The sequence below is a fragment of the Ictalurus furcatus genome, chromosome 8, assembly GCF_023375685.1.
Source record: "Ictalurus furcatus strain D&B chromosome 8, Billie_1.0, whole genome shotgun sequence".
NCBI lineage: Eukaryota > Metazoa > Chordata > Actinopteri > Siluriformes > Ictaluridae > Ictalurus > Ictalurus furcatus.
In genome coordinates this window covers 25033509-25058471 of record NC_071262.1, presented here as the reverse complement: position 1 = coordinate 25058471, position 24963 = coordinate 25033509, and the positions used below count along the sequence as shown (strand labels likewise).

General features: G+C 42.2%; 3 protein-coding genes across 6 annotated transcripts in view; 2 read left to right on the top strand and 1 right to left on the bottom strand.

Annotated features, from left to right (window-relative positions):
• The first annotated feature begins 1118 nt into the window (after nt 1-1118).
• On the top strand, nt 1119-13202 carry rnf20 (ring finger protein 20, E3 ubiquitin protein ligase). The gene is made up of 22 exons (XM_053631679.1): nt 1119-1910; nt 2935-3114; nt 5168-5236; nt 5333-5431; nt 5615-5762; nt 5867-6052; nt 6220-6335; nt 7414-7560; nt 7669-7743; nt 7921-8040; nt 8282-8461; nt 8681-8816; nt 8933-9054; nt 9350-9503; nt 10078-10345; nt 10436-10553; nt 10666-10815; nt 11259-11471; nt 11565-11690; nt 11967-12107; nt 12243-12347; nt 12461-13202. The coding sequence occupies exons 2-22, from the start codon at nt 2956-2958 to the stop codon at nt 12635-12637; spliced, it is 3009 nt and encodes a 1002-aa protein (XP_053487654.1). The 5' UTR covers nt 1119-1910; nt 2935-2955; the 3' UTR covers nt 12638-13202.
• Nucleotides 13203-14511: 1309 nt separating this feature from the next.
• si:dkey-74k8.3 (transmembrane protein 109) lies at nt 14512-24257 on the top strand. The gene is made up of 3 exons (XM_053631680.1): nt 14512-16156; nt 18566-18668; nt 22789-24257. Exons 1-3 carry the CDS (start codon nt 15938-15940, stop codon nt 23160-23162), a joined length of 696 nt encoding a protein of 231 aa, XP_053487655.1. The 5' UTR covers nt 14512-15937; the 3' UTR covers nt 23163-24257.
• The window catches only part of zgc:66433 (uncharacterized protein LOC321250 homolog), a 32047-nt gene continuing 31335 nt past the window's right edge, over nt 24252-24963 (bottom strand). For all 4 annotated transcript variants that reach the window (XM_053631677.1, XM_053631678.1, XM_053631676.1 and 1 more), the window contains exon 13: nt 24252-24928. In XM_053631677.1, coding sequence (XP_053487652.1) covers nt 24765-24928 — 164 coding nt within the window. In that variant the 3' untranslated portion in view covers nt 24252-24764. The remainder of the gene's footprint in view (nt 24929-24963) is intronic.

Genomic DNA, 24963 nt, shown 5'->3' with positions numbered 1-24963 from the left:
TTTACAAATCATTCCTCTTTGTTTTTATTAGCATTTTCCATACTGTCCCAATTTTTTCCTAACTGGGGTTGTAGAATGGTGGGCTATAAAATGAGGGTTTCAATTTTTCAGAGGACGAAACTAAAACAGTCATTTTTACAAGAAAAAGGAAAGACGAAGAATTACATTTGAAGTTATATGGTAGAATAGTGGAAAGAGTGCAAGTATTTAGTTTTTCAGGTATGTTTTTTTTTTTTTTTACTCAAAACTGACATGGGGAACTCATATAAAGAAAACTAGAGGAAAATGCAAAAAGGTGATTAATGTCATGAGGTGTCTGACGGAAACAGAATGGGGTGCAGACAGATGTTCTATGAAGACAGTATGTGTGGGCCTAGTGAGGTCAGTACTGGATTATTGGTGTATAGCGTCAACAACGCTTTTAAAGAAACTAGATGTGAAACAAGCACAAGCACTAATAGCAAGCAGCGGGACTTATAGAATGACTCCAGCTGCAGCATTACAAGTACTGATGGGTGAAATGACACTGAAATTAAGAAGACGTTAAGCACGTATTGGATACAGTTAAAAGGATACAATGAATCCTATCCAACAAAAGAGGTACTGAGGCACTGTTGGGTAAGAGAACCAAAGGGAATATCAAGTTGTGGATGGGTGGGTAATAGGTTGGCAGAAGAATTAGCTCTTTGTAGGAGGGAATATAGTCGAATTGTGGCAATCTCATTTACACCAACATGGATGTTGCACTCCCCAGTAATAGCTTTATCGGTATTTGAGAAAAACCAAGGAAATAGGATAGGACCAAAACATCAATAATGATCAGAAGTATGAAAAGATATCCACTGTTGGATCAAAAGCTCCTGAATCTGGACACACAGGATTCACGTTTGCAGTCCCAAGCAGAGGGGTAATGGTCCATAAACGCACAACAGATCACTTGGGAATGTTCACAGTAGAAATGTTGGCACTGATATGGACATTAGAATAGGTGGAAGAGGTGAGAATAGAAAAAGTGGTAATATGTACCAACTCTATATCAGTCCTACACAATATAAAAAGTTACGCATCTAAAAATAAACAGTAGTTAGTGAATGAGATAATGCAAAAACAATCCAGGATAATTAGCCCTGGAACGAGGGTGTGTTTTACATGGGTGCCAGCACACGTGAGGATAGTAGAGCAGCGGATGTGGGAGAGGGTGGACGTAGACGTTCCAATGAGCAAAATGGAAGGGGAAAATATAATCAAGAAGACAGTGTTGCAAAGATGGCAAGAGGGGTGGGACACCGAATCCAAAGTGAGCCACTTTTTATTTATTTATTTATTTATTTATTTATTGCATATAGAGAAAGGTGGGACTAGAAATATCTTTTGGAGGAAACAGAAAAGAAGAGGGGATATTTACAAGGCTTAGACTAGGGCACTGTGGGTTAAATGGAACATTAGTAATCATAGGTAAGCACCAAGATGGACAATGTAGGCGCTGTAGAGACAGGGAGGATGTGGAGTGGAGCATGTTATTTTACAGTGTCACCAGTAAGCTATAGACAGGAAAGTGGATAGTTTAAAGGAGAAGGGACCGTGTTTAGAGAAAGATGTCGGCTCGTACTTCTACAGGTTTTAAAAGATACAGGATTTTTTTTAAGGATATAGGTGGTGGTGTTTATTTATTTATTTATTTGTTGGCACTCTACGCATCGAAGTTCCTCTAGGTGGCGATAATTCTCCAACTCATGGTAGCCAATCGAGGTTAAAAACCTAACGAAGAAGAAATAGAAGAAGAAGTGCAGTACGGTAGTTACGCACTTTCAGACGTAGACTTCATTTCCGTTTCCGGGAGCTTCCTCCCCTTCCAAATGTTCCGCAATATCAACATTTAGATACTGAGCAGTTAAACACACTAAAGCGAGGTTTGTATGTATAAAACGGCATTGTATAAACTCTATTAATAAGCGGGGTTTTAACAGGATTGTCTGTACTAAATTATTTCCTCTGTGTGGGTTGTTTTATGGAGCTTATGTCTAATAAGAATTCCGGTTCTTTTTCATATTTGCCAACTGTAGCTCTCTAGGTAGATTAGAATGATTTAGAAATTATTTCTGAAAATAATTATTGGATTCCAACCGCATATGAAATCATCATATATATTTCTTCTTCATAAAGTAAGTCAGTAACACTACAGAGTAGCCCGTTGGCGTTATCTAGTAACGTAGCCTCTTGAAGCTAGCTTTGGAAGCTAGTCACTGATTAGCTAACGCTAGCTTAGATGACTACATTTACAAAGAATAAACCAGACAGCATTAGAGTAACGTTTAATATATCAGAAATAAGCTTGGTTATTTACTTTACCTTTACACTTAGGTGCAAAAGTGTTAAGATTTTCTCCTGTTCGAGCTTAACTGTGTGTGTGTGTGTGTGTGTGTGTGTGTGAGAGACAGTTGGATAATATATATATTATATATTATATATGTATTTACATTTCTAGAACGTTCTGGGAACGTTTGTTATCAGTTCCTTCCTAAAACATGCTGATATCATAACCTTCCCATTCATCCCCCTAACATTCCTATAACCTTTAAATAACGTTAGTTTATAGTTACAAAAGTAATAGTGCAATCTCTTTAAACATCCTGAAGGGAAAAAAATGCATATAAACACAATCTTTGGTGTGCTTTCCTTATTTTTAACCCGTTCTTGTATAATTATATTAATGGAAGGATGTAGTGTATTAAAGTCCCTGGAATATTCTGGAAACAGCGGTGACTTCCTGTTATGAAACGGTTCTCTTTAGGGAAATGTTCTCTAGACTGTTAGTTCGCTTAACCAGGTTTAAAATAAGGACTTTTCTGTCATATCTGAAGCTCGGCTTGTCCGGTAGGAATCTTTTTATTTTGTGTAACCAGTGCGCTTAACGTTTCTTCTGTTGTGTTGCAGAGGGACAGCCGGCGGTACAGGATGTCTGCTCAGAAGCGGCCGTGTGATCCCAGCAGCTCCGCTGGTGCTCCGCCTGAGAAAAGGAGAGACCGAGACGGAGGAGACGGAGGCGAGGGTCTCAGCACCGGAGCAAGCAATGCCGTAGAGACGGTCATCAAACTGGGTGGCGTGTCCAACTCGGTGAGACGTGTGAGGTCTATGAAGATTTTAGGTCATGCAGTCAATGAGTGTCTAGGAGGAATTGGTGTAGAGATAGTGGAGATGTTTCTCCAGGGATGGAAACCTAACAAAGCAGCTCAGATGAGTGATGAAGGCTTGTCGAGCTGATTCTGTGTGAGAGAGAAGTTGTCGAAGAAATCTTTGTTAAATGTTTGTATTTAACAGAATCATTTGCTGAAAAAGCAACCGTTCGTAATTTTACTCTTACCCCAAACGTAGTCCGATATAGGGACGGGCGATATCTTATGGTTTGCGATATACCGGTAGAAATTCTCCCCACAGTAAGAATTAGTCTTCCAGGAATAAAAACGATAAAGTCTAGTTGATAATGTATTTCTGTGAGCGACGGTCTGCGACCCATTCACAGCTCACGTGCAGAGCGAAAAGAAGTACGGCGGAAGGCGGACGGGAAACCGAGGAGGAGTTTATCGCTAAACGAGGCGCTACTGTACCTCTACAATCTGGAACTGGTTTTACTCTTAGATCAGTGTTTGTGTTTCTGAGACTCTCAAGACTGCGTGCAGCTATCACTTGTAGCCAAAAACAGTGGTGCACGGTACTATATTTATATCGTCACTGATATCGTTATCGCAATAAATACCATAAAATATCGTGATATAGTTTTAAGTCCATATCGCCCATCTCTAGTCCGATATACACAGTGTGACGTTTGTGCCTTGTTTAGTGTTTGCCCTGAGCTACAAACCTGCCGTAGAACGCCAGTAATGAAAGTCTCTCACGTAAGATCTGTTTTGCGAATACAATGTCCAAGCAAATTGTTAATCCATGAAACGTAATATTTAATAACCGAGTGCCGTACCGGAACATAGCAGGTTGGTATTTACAGATGTTTTTAACAGAATTGCTGTTTACAGAAATTATGTTTATTCTGCTAAACCAGTTGTAAGGTATAGATGATGTCCATACTGTTACACTGTTGTATACGTCTACATGAGAAAACTACTGTGTGTGTGTGTGTGTGTGAGTGAGAGAGACTTCAACTCACAATCGCTTGTGCTGCGTCCGTTTCAGTGCTCTTTTCATTCGTCTGCTCTTCTCTTTAAAGTAATCGTTCACGTGATGACGTGTCGAAGCGTCGACATTTACCGTAGTTTTGTTGATGGGGAAAGATATTGAGTGTGTAGTCCTGTGCTCTATGGCTGCACTGAATAATAATAATAATGATAATTTAAAAAAAACAAAAACAGAATAAGATCAAAGAAATCGATACATTATAGTACATCCTTTTTAGCTTGGTTATTCACAGCTTTTTTTTTTTTTAATAGCTAAGAACGATGAATATTGAAGTTCACTCAATATTATAATCAATAAGTCTGAAGTTCTGTCTACGTTTAAGATCAAATCCAACGGATGCGTTTATTCTCCTCATGTCAAAATCTTTTTAGTAATAGATTAGCAAGTGGAAGAAAACCAAATCGGGACCTTGGAATAATAATACGGTTCTTTCTGGCTTTTTAGTTTTTGTTATGAATGATACGTACACACCACTGAATTTATGTGAGAGGTTGTGCACCAAAATATGACCTAAAAGTTTGGAAGTTGGATTTGCTTTAAATTTATTGAAGATGAAAATCAGATTCCCAATAATAACACACTCTAATGTTCCCGAGGCAGCCATCTTGGCCATCGCTTTTACAGTACGTTATTATTGGGAATCTGTTTGACGCTACTTAAGGACTAGACGTTTTAACGCGCGTACACATGCAAAGGATTTTGGATGAGACCGATTTCTATTTCTAGTTATCTGCATTCTCGACATTAGCCTGGAGCAGTGCAACCAGTCATTTATCAAACATCTTCCTTTCCTGTTTTTCCATTCGTCAGCTACTTTGATTGCTAGCTCGTCTTCATCTTTATTTGTCTGTGAAATGTTTTTAATGAATTAACGAGTGTGTTTTTCTTATTTATTTATTTATTTATTTCAGTGATATAACTATTATGGCAATGGCGGTGTTTATGATTGATTGATTTATTAGTTTATTTATTTTTACAGGAGGAACAGGATATTAAAGCACTGCAGGTGAAAAACAGAAAGTTGGGAGATGCCTTGGACCAAAGACAGGTACGTGTAGCCATACGTCAGACGCACGTAAATGCGAACACCATGAATGTGATCCTAGGACAGTTCGTCATGTATATTCTGTCTTCCCGGTTTAAGGTTATAGAAGATGAATTGAGGGAACGAGTGGAAAGGCTTGAGACTCGCCAGGCTACTGATGACGCTAGCTTACTCATCCTTAACAGATACTGGAACCAGGTAAGTGCCCCTGCAGACTGCGCATATCATTTACGTCCCTGTATACCATGGCCACAGAACACGGTCGCTTCCGATCGTCTAACAAGTGTCACCTTATTCATGGCGTGCCAGTGGAATGCTGACGTCTTGCACTAAAGACCGTAAACCTGATAACGTTCATCTTCCTCTCGCGTCTGCTTGTAGTTTGACGAGAATATGAGGTTGATTGCTCGCCACTATGACCAATCAGGAAGCCAGCCAGTGGACAGTCAGCCTGGCGAGGGGCGCAGCCTAAAGCCAGGGACACCGGAGCCGGATGGGGATTCTAATCAGGAGAGAGCAAAGGACAGAGGTGAACGGCGAAAAGTCCAAAATCTTCACGGAGTTGTTGCGATGACACTAGCGCCTCCTGACACGGACAGTGTTTGTAAACGTGTAACTTCTTTGATCTTCCAGGTCCGCAAGGAGAAGGAGTGAGCTCGTTTCTCGCCATGCTGGCCAGTAGTAGCACTGAGGAAATGGAGGCGGAGCTACAGGAGAGGGTGGAGTCCAGCCGTAAACAGGCCAGTTGCGTGGTAGAGATTTGCGAGAGCTTAAAGAGCACCGTAGATCAACTTAAGAAGGACCAGGATTCTGACGCAGGTGAGAGGTGCATTGTAGGATGGCTCGTACTAGTGTACAGGAGAATAGTGTGTAAAGTCTTTCTAAGCGCTTACTCTCTGTGTGTGTTTACTTGTGTGTGTGTGTGTGTGTGTGTGTGTGTGGGGGGAATTATATAATCCTTTCTTGTGTGTTTGTGGTCACTACAGACGGTAGCCTCTTGGAAATTGCTGCTCGATTAAACACCTTACTGGCCAATGAGAACGAACGCCTTCGTCAGCTGACAGATGACCTCAAACAAAAACATAGTCACATGACCAGTGAGGTGAGAGAGTGTTTTTGTGAGCTAGAAATTTCTGTATTTTTCTGGTTCTTGTTTTTCATTTGCCGTGTGTGTGTATAGTCTAAAAAAAAAAAAAAATCTGAAGCACAGACCTTTCACTTAACTGAGCTCGTCAAACCTCAAAAGTGATTTTACTGGCTGTTTGATTAGAGCATTTATATGTAGACAGTCCTAAGCAGATGTAATCTTGTTACTTTTATGTCTTGCTCAGCCCAGTCCTACATCGAACGCTCACTTTTCCTGATCTTTCTTCTTCGTTCACATTTGTTTACACATGAGTGCTGTGCATGTGCAAGATAGTTTGCAAGAACCCTTCGAAAGAAAACTTTAAATGCACATTTACAGTCTATTCCTCAGAGCAACTGCTTTCGTTATCTCTTATAATATGTTTTTAATACATCGATGCCCTAAGTGAAGTGTTTCAGACGTGACACAGTGAAGCTTTAAAAGCCTCCTGATCTCAAGAACAGCCTCGACGTCTGAGTGCGGTTATACAGATACAGGTGTTTGTGCCATATTTGTTAACATAGTGCAGTAGGGACTTTCTCTTTTCTATTTATAACAGAAACCTACTTTGTGAAGATACTCATTTGGAGAGCTTTACGTAGACATTCGAGCCAGTCACAGGTTTCGCTTATGTCAAATTCGGCTATTTGGCATGGCAGGAGTAATGAATTTGTGCACAATTTGCATATTCATATACACTACCGGTCAGAAGTTTGGAGACCCTCGACTGAAAGGTTTCTCATGATCTTAAAAACAAAAGGCTGGAAAACAGCTGGAGGAACATTTTGCAACTAATTCGGTTAATTTGCAGCAGGTCAGTAACATGATTCGGTATAAAAAGACTAGCTTAGAGAGGTAGAGTCTCTCAGAATAAAGATGCACAGAGGTTCACCAATATGTGAAAAACAAACACTAAAAATGTTTTTTTTTTTCTCCTAGTTTTAATCTTTTAATTTGATAAGTTCAGGGATAAATCAAGTGTTTGGTGTGGTATGATTTTTGCTGATTTAAAAATAATAATGATTTTATCCGTGTGTGTATGGATATGTTTCAGTCTCGTTCCCTGGCGCGTGCTGCTAGTCGTGCTGATAACAGAATAAGTGAACTGCAGGTGTCAGTAGAGGAACTGCAATGGGACACAGAGAAGATCCGCCGCAGGGAAAACCGTCTCAACACACATCTGGGGGAGGTGCTGGAGAGGGTGAGTGTGTGTGTGTGTGTGTGTGTATGTCTATGTGTGTCTGTCTGGGTTTTAGGCGTGCTGAATCTACCACTTTGCTGACGTACGTGTTCGATTTTGTTTGCTCAGCTAAACAGTAAAGGCTATAAAGTATGCGGCGAGGCCAGCAGTGTGTGCGGGACCATCACTATCAACAAGAGGAAGGTAAGTGCTTATTTCGTTTTCTCGTTCATTTATCGGCCTCGTAATCAACGGCGCCCGAGTCTTTCTTTTGATGAAATGTAATCGAATAACTCTTTAGGGCGGAAAGGAAGTGGTGCCGGTTGTTATTAGCCTTCAGTGCACTCGTGCAGATTTGGACTCTTTCTTGCTCTTTTCAAGTTCGAGGAGATGAACAGCGAGTTGGAGGAGAACAGGGAGCTGGCAGACAACCGCCTTAGCGAGCTGCAGAAACTACAGCAGGACCTGCAGACCGTCGTCCAGGAGAACAACAACATGAAGGTACGTTTGTGTTTTCGTACACGCGTTCTGTGAGATCAGTAAACGCTGCTTTCACGTTCATGAGCGGCATTTTGGACACAGGAACCTTTTTAAGTTCATTTCCACCAGAAGTTCTAGATTTATTATTTGTTAATAGTGACGTTAATGTCACATGATGCTCTTTCCTTGTGTTATAATAATGGCGATATAAAACATGTTCCACTTTGATGGTTGTGTGTACGTGTATGTGTACGTCTCTCAGATGGAGCTCATGTGCAGGGCCGAGGGATTGGTGAGAGAGACGGCAGAGTATCGGTGTCTGCAGTCCCAGTTCTCTGTGCTTTATAACGAATCTCTGGGGCTGAAGGCCCAGCTGGATGAGACCAGAGCTCGCCTGAACACAACCAGAGCCGCCCGCCTTCGCCAACTCGACCACATGGAGGTACACGCAGACGGTTCATAGTAAATTTGTGCGCTCACACACAGTTGATCAGCTTGGGATCCAGCCTACCCTGGGTTCAGTGCAGGCTCATCGCTAACGTTTTGTCTACTGATATTACCACCTGTCTCCTCTGTGGACGTCTCATCAGGCCGAGTCGGAAGGGTCTGCACTCTGGGATTCTGACAAAAAATAAAATGACCTTTTGTGTGTGTGTGTCAGAACGATGAGGTGTCTCTGCAGCGTAAAGTTCGTACCGAAGTGATTCAGCTGGAGGACACGCTGGCTCAAGTGCGCAAGGAGTACGAGATGCTGAGGATCGAGTTTGAGCAAACGCTCGCCGCCAACGAGCAAGCAGGTAACTCTCACGTTCATGTTTCGCTGCTTGGTGTGACCTTTATCTGCCATGTTGTCCCAAAAAAGGATCTGTTTTTCTTAGGTCTCTCTCTCTCTCTCTCTCTCCCTCTCCATAAGGCCCAATAAATCGCGAGATGCGTCACCTTATCAGCACGTTGCAGACGCATAACCAGCAGATGAAGGGAGAGGTTGTCAAATTCAAACTCCGACTCAGAGAGGCCCAGCAAGAGCTCAACCAGGTTAGAGAGACCTACAAAGATATTTTGTCCCATTTAAAAAGCTGGAACATGTTATGTAAAACAGAACTTCCTAACAGCAATAACGAAATACAGGTCTTGAATACAGTAAATGTAGAAAGCGTGACTCCAGTAATTAAGGTAGTATTAATGTGATTTGAAATTAAATAAAGAAACAAAGAATCTACACTAGTATCCGATATACACAGTCCTCCATGTATGGGAAACACCGAACAATAATATACTTGGATTATAAGTCAATGAAAATGTCACATTCAGGTCTTTTTGTTTCTCGTAGCTGCGTGCTGCGAAGGGTAACCCTGCCGTCCAATCGCAATCAAGCACAGAGATGGATGTAAAAGAAGAACCCGCCTCCATTTTAACGTCTGCTGCCTCTGATGTCACTTTGAAAGCGGGATCAGATAACGACCCGTCCACACCCACTACCACTGGTAATACTTCAGCGAAAGACGTTTTTAATACAGGTTGTGCTCACAAGTTTGCATACCTCTTGCAGAATCGGAAAGGTAATAGTTTTGTAATAGTTGTGTACGAGTCCTTCGGTTGTCCTCAGTGTGAAAAGATGGATCTCAACAGTGGGCAGTTTAACTGCTCAGGACAAACAAGGGACTCATGAACAACTCTCACAAAGCATAAACACATCCAGGTAACGACACACAGGATTAAGAATCGAGCGTGTGTAAACTTTTGAACTGGTTAATTTGTGTAAATTCAGTTATTATTGTGTCTTGTGGACCTCCTGATATAAGGTTCGACCCCAGCCAGATCAGAGCTGATCTAGATTGCTGCCTTTCTTTAAAAAAACAAAACAAAAAACACAAGGCATATGTAATTTCAGCAGAGGGGTGTGGTTGAGAGAAAGAAAGGGGTGGGGGGAAGCTTGTCAGCGTTTGCTGTACAGGAAAGCTTTGAATGTTATTAAAATTCATAACTGCTCTTCATGTATTAATGGAGAGAAGAAGTGATGGTTTGTCATTATGGATGGATTTCTGTGTCTCTTTTCAGGAGTTTCAGTTAAGACTGAGCCTGGAACTGAACCTGAAGGTGCAATAAAAGAAGAAGAGAAGGAGAAAGACAGAGAGGAGAAGAAGGAAAAAGAGAAAGATCAGAAAGAGAGAGAGAGGTTAAGTCGCGTGGCAGTGAAAGAGGAGAAGGAGAAACCAGGCACTAGCAGCAGCCAATCAGACGACACACCGGCTGAACGCTGTGCTGTGATCGGAGGGCCAAAGAGAAAGGAAGTGGAGCAACTGAAAATCGTCAGGGTGGAGCTTAAGTAAGTCGTTCCGATAAGCTTATTGATGGATACATTGCGATTAGAATGATAACGATGTTCAGGGTTATATAGTTGTTACGTATGTGGCAGGAAAGCCCAAGAGTCTCAGAGAGAGATGAAGCTCTTGCTAGACATGTATCGCTCTGCCCCAAAGGAACAGAGGGACAAAGTGCAACTGATGGCTGCAGAGAAAAAGACCAAAGCTGAGGTAAATCTCTCTCTCTCACACACACACACACACATGCACATCCAAATCAACTTGTGCTTACATGAAACTGGAACTTTTCACTTTATATTACGTGTGTGTGTGTGTGTGTCAGGCAGAGGAGCTACGTCAGCGCCTGCGGGATCTGGAGGAGAGGGAGAGGAGGGAAGGAAAGAAGATGGCTGATGAGGAAGCTCTGAGAAAGATCCGCTTAGTAGAGGATCAGATTGACATCCTCAACAAGAAGCTCTCCCTTGCCAAGCAGGTCTGTGTGAGTGAGTTATGAGTGTGTGTGTGTGTGTGTGTGGTTAGTAGTGTTTCAGTGTAGTTTCTATGTATGTGTGCAGAAGCAACACATTGTTACTAATATATGAATAAAAACAGTGTTTTTCTTTTTGGAAGACGCTAAGCTCTAAGGCAAAGTTGTGACCTGAGTTTTATTTACTTTTTTTTTTTAAAAAACAAAAAAACATTTTCGTTAGGCATTTGTTAATTGAGTAATTGTTCCTGAATCTGTTATGACGTTATATTGTGTGTGTAGTGCAGAATATCGGACCAGAAGTGAATCCGACAAAATAAATGCCCCGCCCCACAGTGTAACAGAGCCCCACTGCGTTTTCCTGTCGTTTGTCAGCCGTCTGTGTAACAGTATTCTGATAGTTAGTTCTAATGAGGATGATAACTGGTGTAATGTGTGTTTTTGGTCAGGAGGAGGACGCCTTGCTGAGCGAGATGGACGTCACCGGACAGGCCTTCGAGGACATGCAGGAACAGAACATCCGCTTGATGCAGCAGCTCCGCGAGAAGGACGACGCCAACTTCAAGCTCATGAGCGAGCGCATTAAATCCAACCAGATCCACAAGCTCCTGAAAGAAGAAAAAGAAGAGCTGGCCGACCAACTGCTCACGCTGAAAACACAGGTGGGGCGAGTCCGGAAACACTACTGCCGGTTCCGTCGTCGATTACACCGTGCGTGTTATCAATCAAGTTCTCTGTTTTTGTCTGTGTCTCAGGTGGATGCTCAGCTGCAGGTTGTGAGGAAGCTGGAGGAGAAAGAGCGCCTCCTGCAGGGCACCATTAGTGCTGCAGAGAGAGAGCTGGCTCTGCGCACACAAGCCCTGGACATGAACAAACGCAAGGTACAGCTGTCACAGTTCTGCACTCTGTGTGTGTGTGTGTGTGTGTGTGTGTGTGTGTGTGTGTGTGTGTGTGTGTGTGTGTGTGCGCGCGCACGCACAGAACGTCTACACAGGTTTAAGTTTAACAGAGAATAAGTGCTTCGGTTAATTGGGTATCCACTGAACTGGCTGATAAAAGACATATTAAAGAACACTGCTTTATAATAGTAAAAGTTTTTAAAAAGAAAGAAAAGTGTTCCTAAAGATCTAATTCGGCGCACGTGCTTGTGTGCCCAGGCCCAAGAGTCTGCAACGCTGTCGGAGGATTTACGGGCTCAGCTGGAAGGAGTGCAGCAGAGACTGAAGGAAGTCCGTGAGGAGGTGATCGAGAACAGCATCTCCAGGGAGAAAGAGTCCTTCAATGCCCGCCGTGCACAGGTACACATGCACACAACGATAATAACGCCTGTAATTCCATAATTATAGAACTATTGGAATTTACTGAAACCAGGCCAAATGATATTTAGGATGGAAATCCTGAGTGTGTTACCATGGTTATTTTTGCTTCATCAGGAGGACATATCCAAACTGCGCAGGAAGATTGAGAAAGCCAAGAAACCCGCCGAGAGCATGCGCAACGGCGACGAGATACTTAACGAGGAAATTAACGAATACAAGGTAAGGAATCCTAGCGGAAAAGTTTTGTTTAAAGCACGGCTTTTCGTAAACGGGAGTCGATCTTCTTCAGCACGGCTACGGTTTGAGAAAACGAACGTCTCTTGTTCTCGCAGGCCCGATTGACGTGTCCGTGCTGCAACTCTCGCGTAAAGGACGCCGTGCTGACAAAGTGCTTCCACGTCTTCTGCTTCGAGTGCGTGAAGACGCGTTACGATACGCGCCAGAGGAAGTGCCCGAAGTGCAACGCCGCCTTCGGCGCCAACGATTTCCACCGCATCTACATCGGATAGGCCGGTTACTCGATTGGTCCTTTGCACCAATGCCGAACGAGCCGATCGTTTAGATGTAGATGGATTTGCTGTGAAGAGTGCTCTGTTGTCGAGATTCTTCACTAACTCCAGCCACCATCAGCTGAAACTCCACATTCCATCATGTTCGCTTGGTTACCTGCTGACTATGAAGCACATTAGCTGTTCAGGTTTAAAGGAAGAACCTGGCGTGATATCTCAGACCCATCATGACTGATCAGCTCGGGCCTTTAGCTGCTGCTTGTGTTTTGGTATGTTTAATCTGGTGGCTGCTCTTTTAAAGTGGAACTACTCCGACTTGCTCTTGCTCTCCATTCCACCTCAACCGGTTCTGCTCCACCGGAACAATGACATTAGTGATAAGCTAGAGACGTCCTCTGAGAAAGAGGCTTCTAGTTGTTGACTTGCAGTCTTCTAGACTGATCGGTGGTGTTTGTTTTTGGGTTTTTTTTTTTGTACTTTTTTATTTTATTTTATTTTATTTTGAAAACTGCCTAGTTATGTTAGTTGATCATTTGCAATTCATTAAAATTGCTGTCCAACTGTGTGTATGATTTCTTGAGTTATTTCTCCTTTTAATACTTCTCATGGTTTAATTCATGTGTCTCTCTCGCTCTCACTGCCTCGATCTCGCTCTCACTGCCTCGATCTCGCTCTCACTGCCTCGATCTCGCTCTTACTGCCTCGATCTCGCGCTCTCTCTCTCTCTCTCGGATCGAACCAGTCTTATCCCAGGAACAATGGGTGTGAGATGAGATACCAGTCTATTGCAGTGCACCACACACATTCACACCTGGGGGCAATTTAGCAGCCAATCCACCCCTCATGTTTTGGGGAGATGGGAGGAAACCGGAGAACCCTGAAGGAAACCCCGCATGAACATGGGGAAAACCTTACACTCCTCTCGGAGAGTAAGCCGTGTGGGGTTTCCTGCGGGATCTCCAGGTTCCTCCTTAGTCACCATGTCTTAGTCTTTACACTTGTCATTTGGATGCTGTATGTCCAGGTGCTCCTGGGGATGTTTTTTTTTTTTTTTTTTGTCCTTCCCTTATGGTCTGTGGTACTGCTGTCACAGGTGCTTCTACACCGGCGGCTCTCTCCGGAACCTCATCGACCACTGACATGCGCTATATGGTCAAAAGTGTGCGCATACCCGATGTGCTTCCTAACTTAAACAGCAACAAATCAGTATTAGATCAAGCATTAACTATTTAGTATTTGTTGATTTGAGAGTTAATTTTTGTATCAGTGGCTAATACAAAATACCCTGGAACTACTGGAGCAGGTACACACACACACACACACCGACCTACTGTCGGGTGATTTATTTTTTTTTAAGAATTATAATAAAGGGACTGTGTGTATACTATGGTTAAAAGTATGTACACACTTGACCATCACACCCATACATGGCTCCTCCCCAAACTGTTGCCACAAATTTGGATGCATTCGATTGTAAAGAATGAGTTTATCTGCTGTAGTGTTGCAATTTCACTTTACTGGAATTACAGTTGCAATCAAAACTTCTGTGGCTTATTCACATGATTTTGAGCTGACTTTTCTAGTAGTGGTGAATGTCTTGGAGTTCTGGCATGGAAACTTTCTGTGTTTAGTACGCACCTTACTGTGCTCACTGAAACCTCAGTGCCGGTTGCCACCAAGTCTTGCTGCAGGTCTTTTGCAGTCGCTCGAGGGTTTTTCACAACCTGCCTTCTCAGAAATCTGCTTGCAGCCGTTGATGGCTTCCTTTTTCTGCCCCGTTCAGGTATTTTACGAATTTTTTGCCCTTAGCCAGTTCAGGTATTTCATGTGTTCTAGCTCAAGCACCCGTGGTGCAACTAATGAAGCCTTTAATAAGTTGCATCAGGTGTGCTTTAAACAACACCTGTTCTGCATATTTGTGCTGTTGTGAGGGATTCTATTCAGGGCGTTGAATAATCTTGAGACTGGAGAAATCGTTATAAGTTGCATTTTCAGTCGTATTTGGGGAAACCACTTCAAGCATTTCAATTGCTTTTGTTCGATTTGTACGTTGCAAACAGCTGAAAGTCTGAACATTTTCACAATAAACCTGATTTACACTGGGGGTTGAATCATTTGATTGCAACTGTTTGAGTCCCTAACCTGTTCCAGCATGTGAGGTCCATGAAGACACAGTTTCCCAAGGTTGGAGTAGAAGAACTCGAGTAGCCTGCACAGAACCCTGACCTCAACCTTTGGGATGAATTGGAGTGCCGATCGCACCCCAGGCCTCGTTGCCCACCATCAGTGCCTCACCTCACTAATGCTCTTGTAGCTGAATGGGCAGAAATTCCAATAGCCACACTCAAAATCTAGTGAAAAGATTTCCTTCCCAGAAGTTTATTATTGAGGTTATGTTCAACAAGCACATACTGGTGTGATGGTGGTGTGTCCACGTTTTATTTGGCCATGTAGTGTATATTTTCTTCACTTGTTTTGTTTTTTGTTTTTATAATTTATCTCTCATCCAGTGTAATCCAGGACCCCTTCCACATCTCAGCTGGCATCCCAAAGCTGAGAACCCAGTGCTTTACAGTTTTGCGGGTCCCAAGATTACAACTTCTCTAGGACAGGGCGATGTAAATTATGCTCACAGGCTGTGACAAGCAGCAGTTCAGGAACCCCATGCATTAAATTAGAGTATGTTTTCCTCCCTGTCCTCCTCCTCTCCCTCCCACTGGTAGTTAAACGAGTTTCACCTGCATTACGTGTACACTTGCCAAAAGGAGAGCGAGAGAAGCTTAGCTAGGACTCAGCCCCAAAGACTTTTCATTTGGGAGGACAATTAAATACTTCTTTTTCTATCCTGTGTTTCTTGGAGCCTGTAACAAAATGCCTTGACTTCTTCTGCGCGTTTTCTTTTTCTCTTCCAAAAATTAAACCTAGAGATCTTTTTATTTGAACACTCATTTCTTCAGTACCTAATATAGCCAGTGAAAGTGCCAAACACTTCTGGCCTATAAAAAAAAAAATGAATGCAATGCCAACTGGCGCACACGGTTAAATTGGGCTATGATTTGATTTTCTGCTGGTTTTGTTTCTCATTGAAACTTGAACACGCTCCGACATGAAATCTGCATCACTGAAATAGATCGTCACACTCGTCATCTGGATTTATTTTAGAAGTGCTGATTTATGACTCTTGAAGGCTGACACTCGGGTTTGTGGTTAGACGACGTTACCCGCTTCTGCTCTCCCAGAAGTCGAGTTTCAGTCGCTTTTATTGCTCGGACATATTTGCAGAAGACCCTTTGTTTAAAGATGATTTTGCGTGGCGGTCGTACTGAGAGTGCGGTCTGGAAGAAGTTGCTCGGTGTGGGGCTGCTCGTGCTCACGACGCTCACAGTGAGGTGTGAAGGGGGAAAGATGAAACTCGAGGACACATTGAGAACTTGCTACAGACTGACGGATGTGGCGGAGAGTCTGCGCCTTCGTGTGGACTCGGTAGTTGGAGCCCACACGACCGAAAAGTGCTTGATGGTGAGTGAGTCAACTTTGTGAGTTTTTGAAACAAGTAAGTTTTTATTATTATTATTATTATTATTATTATTATTATTTTTTTTTTTTATAAGTAAACTTTGGGTGTAAGCGAATAACAATTTAAAAGCAAAGTTTAGTATACGTGTGTTTTCATGCATCCCACTTTTGGATGCATGTTTTCATCCCCTCCCCCTTCAAACAAGTGGGGAGGTTAAAGGCTAAAGCTGCATTCAACTAAAGGGTGTAACCCAACCTCCGACTAAGGGAAAAAAAAAAAAAAATCAAAGAAAGCACCTACTCAGCCCAGATTTCCTATTTGGGAACATGTGACATGTCTCATCAACCCTGAGTTTCACAAGTGATCTCAAAACAGCATGGCTGCTCACGGCATGAACGTTAAACAAATCCTCACCTCATATCTTTAAATACGTCGTAATTCTTAGGAATTATCGTGTGTACGTTTACAAAGTAAACAGTAAAATGATTATATTTTAAAATGAATATCTCAGTTCTATAATTTAACTAGATCAAGTGGACAATTCATGGATGGTAAGATGTTTATTGTTTTAATTTGAAATAAATTTATTCTGACAATTAAAAAGAAACAAAAAAAAAAACACACACACAAAGTAGAACTCCTTGCCAACACTGTCAGCCGTTACGCCTTTACCATCAACAAGTCTAGTCCTTCTTGTTACTAATTTGCATGCTTGAAATGCCCTTAAAATATGCTTGAAACAGAAAGGAAGCTATTAAACTATTTCAGACATTTGTCCTTGCTGTGCTCTTGAACCTGTTTGGATTCATAATCTAATCAGTTCATTTGCTGGTTGCTAAGACAATTCCATATAAATCCTACAAAACATTCAACAATTTCTTCGTTAGATATTTCACTAATTTGCTAAAAAATCTTGGATGGACAGACGGACAGATGAACAGATGTATAGACAACCTAAAACCATGGCAGAGGCATGGTAATGAACATGCTCTACAATAGTAATGTGTGTTCAATTTTGAGACGGACCATACTACACCGATCAGCCATAATATTAAAACCGTCCGCCTCATATGGTGTAGTTCCTCCTTGTGCTGGCAAAATAGCTCTGACCCGTCGAGGCATGGACTCCACAAGACGTCTGAAGGTGTGCTGTGGTATCTGGCACCAAGATGTTAGCAGCAGATCCTTTAAGTCCTGTAAGTTGCGAAATGGGGCCTCCATGGATCAGACATGTTTTTGTCCAGAACATCCCAGAGACGCTGGATGGGATTGAGATCTGGGGAATTTGGAGGCCGAGGCAACACCTTGAACTCTTGGTCATGTTCCTCAAACCGTTCCTGAACCATTTTTGCAGTGTCGCTGGATGCGTTATCCTGCTGAAAGAGGCTTCTTCTATTAGGGAATACCGTTGCCATGAAGGGGTGTAGTTGTTCTGCAGCAATGTTTAGGTAGGTGGTACGTGTCAAAGTAACATCCACATGAATGCCAGGACCCAAGGTTTCCCAGCAGAACATTGCCCCAAGCGTCACACTGTTACATTGGTTGATCTGGTGCATATCACTAGGGGAATACACTCTGAATGGAATGACAGGGTATATTACCACCTACCAGCATGTTTTTAAGAGGTTGGAGAAAACCAGAGAACCTGGAGGAAATCCATACAAGGAGCAGGGCAAACCCGAGCTCGGGATCAAATCGAGAGCTGTGAGGTGGCAGTGCTATCTTCAGTGTTGCCTCGACGCCCTGTCATAAAATCTCATTTTATAAAAATGAAATGTTTTGTAAACAGCAGTAATAATTCGTATTTACAAATAGATGCTCAAAGTGGAGCCATGCTGTGATCCAGCTTTACAGGACAATTCTACCTTCAAAATTTGGGAGGTGGGGCCTAAGGGGTGATATAATTTTGTCTTGGGATCAAGACAAGAACTGATTCTCCAAAATGGTTGATTGTCCAAGATGGCCGTTCCTGTAACATTGCAGTATTCAGCTACACAATGCAGCTTTGTTCATTTTTTTTTTTTGTATTGCAGCCAAAACCTCACCCACAAGTCTGTGTAAATTTACTTAAGAAGTACTTGGGTGACTGTCTTGTATTACTTGTTGGCTACATTGTCGTTTCAGTCCAAAGCTAAAGAATCAAACGTCTTGATTGATCAATATTTGTGGTGGACTTTGATAATCTACACAATATCTTCAAACCCTAATGCTTTTGCTTATATCCTCTGAATGCTCATTATGTGCAAAGCAGCGTCTGGTTAATGATCGCTGAAGTGCTGCGGCTTGGCTTCTGTTATCTGTGTGTGGATAAAGACCGTCTCGTTCACACAAGTCCGTTCCTCCGTGCTGTCAGATCTGATCTGACCCTTCTCACACGCACACTATTCTTCTTTCTTCCCTGTCCGTGGTAGGTCTTAGACATGGCGCTGCACTTTGTAGCAGAAGGTGCTGCTGGTGGCCTGAACGTCATCACTGTTTACGTGGCTGAGATTCTGCGCGCAACTGGAGTAGGCGGTGAGTGGCTTCACTTGTTTATCAAGATAAATACATATGGTTGAACATAAGGACTCAAAGGTTTGCTGTCTAAAAAGAAGCGATTCACCCATATGTATTATACAGTTGGATGCCCAGACATTGCTTGCTTCCAGACTGAATGTGAGTCGCATGTAATCCACACACCCGGGAAGGGTCAGAGTTCACAGTTGCGTAAGAGTGAAAGTATGTTTGAGTAACTACTGATGTAATCAGAGAGAGAGAGAGGGAGGCAGTCAGAAAGAGAGAGAGAGGCAGTCAGAGGGAGAGAGAGCGAGATAGAGGCAGTGAGAGAGAGATGGAGGCAGTGAGAGAGATTGAGGCAGTGAGAGAGAGAGATAGAGGCAGTGAGAGAGAGAGAGATTGAGGTGGTGAGAGAGAGATAGAGGCAGTGAGTGAGAGAGATAGAGGCAGCCAGAGAGAGAGAGATCGAGGCAGTCAGAGAGAGAGATCGAGGCAGTCAGAGAGAGAGAGGTCGAGGTGGTGAGAGAGAGATAGAGGCAGTGAGCGAGAGAGATCGAGGCAGTCAGAGAGAGAGAGAGGCAGTCAGAAAGAGAGAGAGAGGCAGTCACAGGGGGAGAGAGAGGCAGTCAGAGGGAGAGAGAGCGAGATAGAGGCAGTGAGAGAGAGATGGAGGCAGTGAGAGAGATTGAGGCAGTGAGAGTGAGAGAGAGGCAGTGAGAGAGCGAGATAGAGGCAGTCAGAGAGAGAGATAGAGGCAGTGAGAGAGAGAACGAGGTGGTGAGAGAGAGATCAAGGCAGTGAGTGAGAGAGATCGAGGCAGTGAGAGAGAGATCGAGGCAGTCAGAGAGAGAGATCGAGGCAGTCAGAGAGAGAGAGATCGAGGCAGTCAGAGAGAGAGAGAGAGAGAGAGATCGAGGTAGTCAGAGAGAGAGAGATCGAGGCAGTGAGAGAGAGAGATTGAGGCAGTCAGAGAGAGAGAGGAATGCTGTCTAAGTGCAGCTACTTTATAAGATATGTTTAAAAAAAATTGTGTAGAATTAGTGCATTTAACTATTAAAAAGAGTAATCTGGATAAATAGCAAGTAGTCTTTACTTATGAACATAATATTGTGTTCTTATTCTTGCAATGTTTAAGAAAACATTTCACTTGCAGTGAAGTCAGTTTCTAAAACACACCCATAAAGATTCTCACATTCTTCAAATGCCTCGTCCTTTATTCACAGATATTTCTTCTCCGTGAATACCCGAACGCTGCTTTATTGAATTCTAACGTACAAACCGTACCAAGAACAGAACAGTCAACAACGTCGGAGGGAAAAAAAAATACACAATAGACAAATAGGAAGCAAGTCATCTATCATCAGACGGCTCTAACATGGCTTTAAGGAGTAGAAAGAGATGAGTAATATTGGGAGAAGAGAAAAGTTTCCAGTTGGTGGTCCCCAAGGACACTGTACAGTTCCAAGAAAAAAAAAAAAAATCAGTCATAGTAGTAAAAAAAACGTGTAAAATTTCAGTTTAGGATGCAACAGACAATAATAAAAGTAACCAAAGGGGAAAAAAAAACTGCATATGTGTATATAGATCTCCATCCATCCATCCATTCATCTTCTATACCGCTTATCCTTTTCAGGGTCGCGGGGAAACCTGGAGCCTATCCCAGGGAGCATGGGGCACAAGGCGGGGTACACCCTGGACAGGGTTGTATATAGATCTAAGCGGACTAAACAATAAGGGGCGGAGTATGAATGGAGTGGGTGTGATCTGAGTAGATCACCTAGTGTCTATCTTTCAACAGTAATTCAAAAATCTAAATTATTCATCCCTCGAGCATTGATAAATCCCTGAAACCTGTAAGTACTCAGACTATATATATATATATATATATATATATATATATATATATATATATATATATATATATATATATATATATAAAATCTCAAAACCACGTTACTGCTGCCAGTCAGAAGACCACCAGAGCTGACTTTTGTTTAAAGCAATGGTGCGGAATAAATGATTAGCATGAGGTTATAAATTTTTACATCCTCCGCTGAGGACGACCCAAGCAGTGCAGCCTGGAGATTGCTGAAGATGATGCCGCTTGAAGTATCTTGGAAATGGTTTTGGATCTCAAAAGTCCAAATGTTTTTGGACATTTTTGCTGAGGTTGCTGGGACTACGGTTGCTGCGATGGCCTTGGGACTGCAATTACCACATGCAGTTTTGCACTCAAGTCTCCTTTAGTGAACAGTGGACTAGTTCAACAAACAGACTTCATATAAAAACCTTTTAAGAACTTTCTTTTCCTTTCACACTATCCGTTGTTACCCAGATGATTCCGGTTCCTCTCAAGGTTTCTTCCTCATATCATCTTAGGGAGTTTTTCCTCGCCACCGTCGCCACCGGCTCTCTCAATAGGGATAAATTCACACGCTTAAAATCTGTATCCTGTGTTTATATTTTTCTGTAAAGCTGCTCTGAGACAATGTCCATTGTTAAAAGCGCTATACAAATACAATGGAATTGAATTATAAAGCGAGTATGTGGTCGTCTGAGTTTTTGATTTAGTGTGTGTACGATTATATTGAGCTTTACCATTTCCCCCTTTGGTCATTGTTTTACGGTGTTATTGACTGTAGTGTAGAGTGAAACATTGGGGCTCATTGATCAATCTTTTAATAAAGATGTGTGTAAATGTTTGTGTAAGCCAAACCGAACTAAAATTCTCTGCTGGATTTACAAAAGTTTCAGAAACGCTGATCTTCGTTGTACGTACTCATAGGCGTATGCTGATCACCCGTAAAATGCGGCGTGTTCCGGATACAGCCCGTTTGTATGTCGTGACGTTTCACAAAACTCTATAAAAGGTCAAGCGCACAGACAGCTGGCAGCACGAAATGAATGATCAGGGTCAAAGCTGAAAGGCAGAAGTGGAAGTTATTTTGACTCACTTCTACGCCAACAACAATATTGATTGATATTTAATATCAGTAATAATAAGTGTGAGGTTACTCTTCAGTCAGCTGCTGGTCCCCTGGTTTTCCCAATGATATTCTTAGCAATGGCATACCCACTGTATCGAGTGAGAGGAAATCATGTCAGAACCTTTTTCATCTTTGTCAAACTTTAACCTATTAATTAAAGTGAAAAACAATAAGAATAATTTTAGGGAAATAAAAAAAAGTACAATAATCTGGTTGCATAAGTGTGCACACCCCTAAACTAATACTTAGTTGAAGCACATTTAGATTTTATCACAGCAATCTTTTTGGTTAAAGAAGATTGAATGCTCAGTTTGGTACGTCTTGACTTAGCAATATTTTGCCATTATTCCTTGCAAAAGCATTCTAACTCTGGTGGACATCTCCTGCACACAGCCTTCTTCAGGTCACCCCACAGAGTTTTGACTGGATTTAGATCTGGACTCTGGCTGGGCCATTCCAAAACCGTGAACATGTTTTGGTGAAACCATTCCTTTGTTGATCTGAAGCTTTGCTTTGGGTCGTTGTCAGGCTGAAAGGTGAAATTCCTCTTCATCTTAAGTGTTTTCGCAGACGCCGTAAGGCAGGGATGTCCAATCTTATCTGGAAAGGGCCGGTGTGGGTGCAGGTTTTCATTCCAAAAAAGCAGAAGCCACACCGGAGTCTATTGAAAGCCAAGATCAGCTGATTAAACAGGTGGAATCGGATGTGGCTCCTGCTTGGTTGGAATCAAAACCTGCACCCACACCGGCCCTTTGCGGATAGGATCGGACACCCCTGCCGTAAGGTTTTCTATTTGGAGCTGTTCATTATTCGCTCCACCCTGATTAAAGCCCCAGTTCCAGCTGACGAAAAACAGCCCCGAAGTATGATGCTGCCACCACCATGCTTCCCCGTGGAAACGGTGTTCTTTTGGTGATGTGCTTTGTTTTTTGGTGCCAAACTTATCTTTTTATATTATGCCCAAAAAGATCAACTTTGGTCTCATCAGACCGTAACACATTATTCCACATGCTTTTGGGAGACTGGATGTACACTAATTAGCATTTAACATGAACTTTTTATCATTTAATAGCTTTATAATATTCAGTTCTCTGCGGAAACACTACTGGTGTATTTAACAGATCTTTTCTCTTTTTTTTCTGATTCTCCAGATCCCGTGTCCATTCCTCACTTCACCCCTGAGGGCATGGCCGTTGCAGCAAAGTGGATGTTACTGGCGTTGATTAGTTACTGGCTGCTGTGCGCGGTGTTGCGTTTAACTGTAGCATTGTTACGGCGGGGGTTCTGGATGCTGAAGATCATCGTGCTCGTGTTTTTCTTCAGTCGGATCATCAGTGATCCAAAGGCGTCCTCTGAAATCACGCTCATGCGTTTGTTCCTGCTGGTGATGTTCACGGCTGTGTGGAGCGTAGCCACTGGGAGGAAGAGCGGGACAGACCTGACCAGCCTGGAGAGTCGATTGGCGAGACTGGAGGACAAAGTGGCCGTGATGGAGAAGTGTAAAAACGGAGTAACGAGAGACTAAATAAAGGGATGTGTTTAGAGGCGATGGAGAGATGGAAGAAAGGAGGAGGAGAATGATCGAGAATTAAATGAACGTTGTAGATTATATAATCACGATAAATCGCTTTCCGGGGTTACTTTGTAAAATCTATATAATTGATTTTTCAACTCGTAAGGTTAATTTCTTTGTTTTCTAAATATTTTGAAGTCATAATGTGTAATGAAACTCTTCACAGGTGTGCTTAAAATGGACTCCTTCTTCTGACTGTGGTGTATAATCATTCAGTAAAAGCTAATTTACTCAGCTTAGTGGAAAGACGAGGTGATTTCTACATTGAACATGGATCCAAGATGTCATCGTAACGTACACTGTGATTATAGTGGAATGGAAAAACCATAATAAACCACAAAGCTCCTCTGTCCTGAAGACCTTCCCATGTCAAAAACCGTAAAGGAGCTTCACCTTGGACTGTTACGTAGCGGTGACGCTGGAGACTCCTTCCATAAATAAACTGTTCCTCACAGAAAACTTTATCAACACATTTATTTGTAGAGCTTCTGCAATATGTTCCTCTGTAGGTTCTTACTATAGAAACGCTAATGTATTACAGCAAGTGGATTAATATAAACCCACGATTTGTCTTGCAGCTGAACTGCTCTCCAAGACGTCCTGTCCTAAAATGAATCAACACCTTCTGACCAATCAGATTCGAACAAAGACATTACAGGGGATGAAAAGATAGCTTTGTTATGACGTTTTCTTCTTCTTCCTTCGAAGTCCATTTACAGACTAATTTTGGTACATGGACATTTCAGATTTAAAAAAAAAAAAAAAGATTGGCTCGTTTATTGAAAATAAGCGAAAAGGAAGTAAAGACCTGAACTGTATCAAAGCCAGAGCTCAGACCTGAAGAATCTCTCATGATTTATCAACTATGATTGCTCCACACTATAAAATACAGATTTCCTTAATGATCTTTGTGTGTTACGATATCGCCTTAATGTTTTTCTGTTCCTCTGTGTGAAAGTAATAAATAGCTTAGTACAACATAACTTAATCTGGGCCCAGGTAAAGATTGTACTGCCTTTAAACTGGATAAAAATCAACCAATCTGGACAGTTTTCTTTTTATTAATGTTTATGTACAGTAAACACAACTTTAAAGGAAATACAAAAATAGAACAACACTGCATAAAACATTACATGAATGAGATAAATAAATACAAAGATGTCTATGTTGTTGTTTTTCCCCCCCCATAGACAATTACCTCAAAAACTGATCAAGGGTGAAAAGGTATCGTGATGTATCATTGATTAAAAAGAACATGAAAACAAATTCAGACAAGCCTCTGGAAAAATGTTTAATTTAAGCTTTAAGGCCACTTTATCCGTGTTAACAATTAAAACTAGTGTTTTCTTACCTTTAGGGTACAAGGATGTTCAAACGGGGGAAATCAATTCCAATTATATTGCTTAGAAGTCTGTGTGTGGGTTTTTTTTTGTGTGTGTGTGTGCAAAGCGAAAGATGAGAAAGATAGAGACATCTCAATTACTGGACAAGTTCATTTCTGTGTGTGCAAAAATGTCCTGGAAAGAAGCTCTGAGCCTGGTGTTTTCTTGGTCTTTACTGCACAATCTGTGGCATTTCGCTCCAGGCTTTGGCTTTCTTCTTGGCCAGGGCCAGCCATGGAGGCTCATCCTGGGTTAGAGGAGCTGGAACCGGGTGGCTGATGGTCCTCTTCTCCTTTTCCACCAGTACTGGTTTGGATATCTCCAAAGAACATGACACTGATCACAGAAAAAACGAAAAGTAATATCATTTG

What these genes read in the sequence shown, in the direction of transcription:
- rnf20 (XM_053631679.1), top strand. Translation starts at nt 2,956, where the DNA reads ATGTCTGCTCAGAAGCGGCCGTGTGATCCCAGCAGCTCCGCTGGTGCT. An exon ending in TGGGGGAGGTGCTGGAGAGG is followed by an intron (nt 7,561 to 7,668) that starts GTGAGTGTGTGT and finishes TTGTTTGCTCAG; the next exon opens with CTAAACAGTAAAGGCTATAA. An exon ending in GCCAACTCGACCACATGGAG is followed by an intron (nt 8,462 to 8,680) that starts GTACACGCAGAC and finishes TGTGTGTGTCAG; the next exon opens with AACGATGAGGTGTCTCTGCA.
- si:dkey-74k8.3 (XM_053631680.1), top strand. Translation starts at nt 15,938, where the DNA reads ATGATTTTGCGTGGCGGTCGTACTGAGAGTGCGGTCTGGAAGAAGTTG. An exon ending in CGACCGAAAAGTGCTTGATG is followed by an intron (nt 16,157 to 18,565) that starts GTGAGTGAGTCA and finishes TGTCCGTGGTAG; the next exon opens with GTCTTAGACATGGCGCTGCA. An exon ending in GCGCGCAACTGGAGTAGGCG is followed by an intron (nt 18,669 to 22,788) that starts GTGAGTGGCTTC and finishes CTGATTCTCCAG; the next exon opens with ATCCCGTGTCCATTCCTCAC.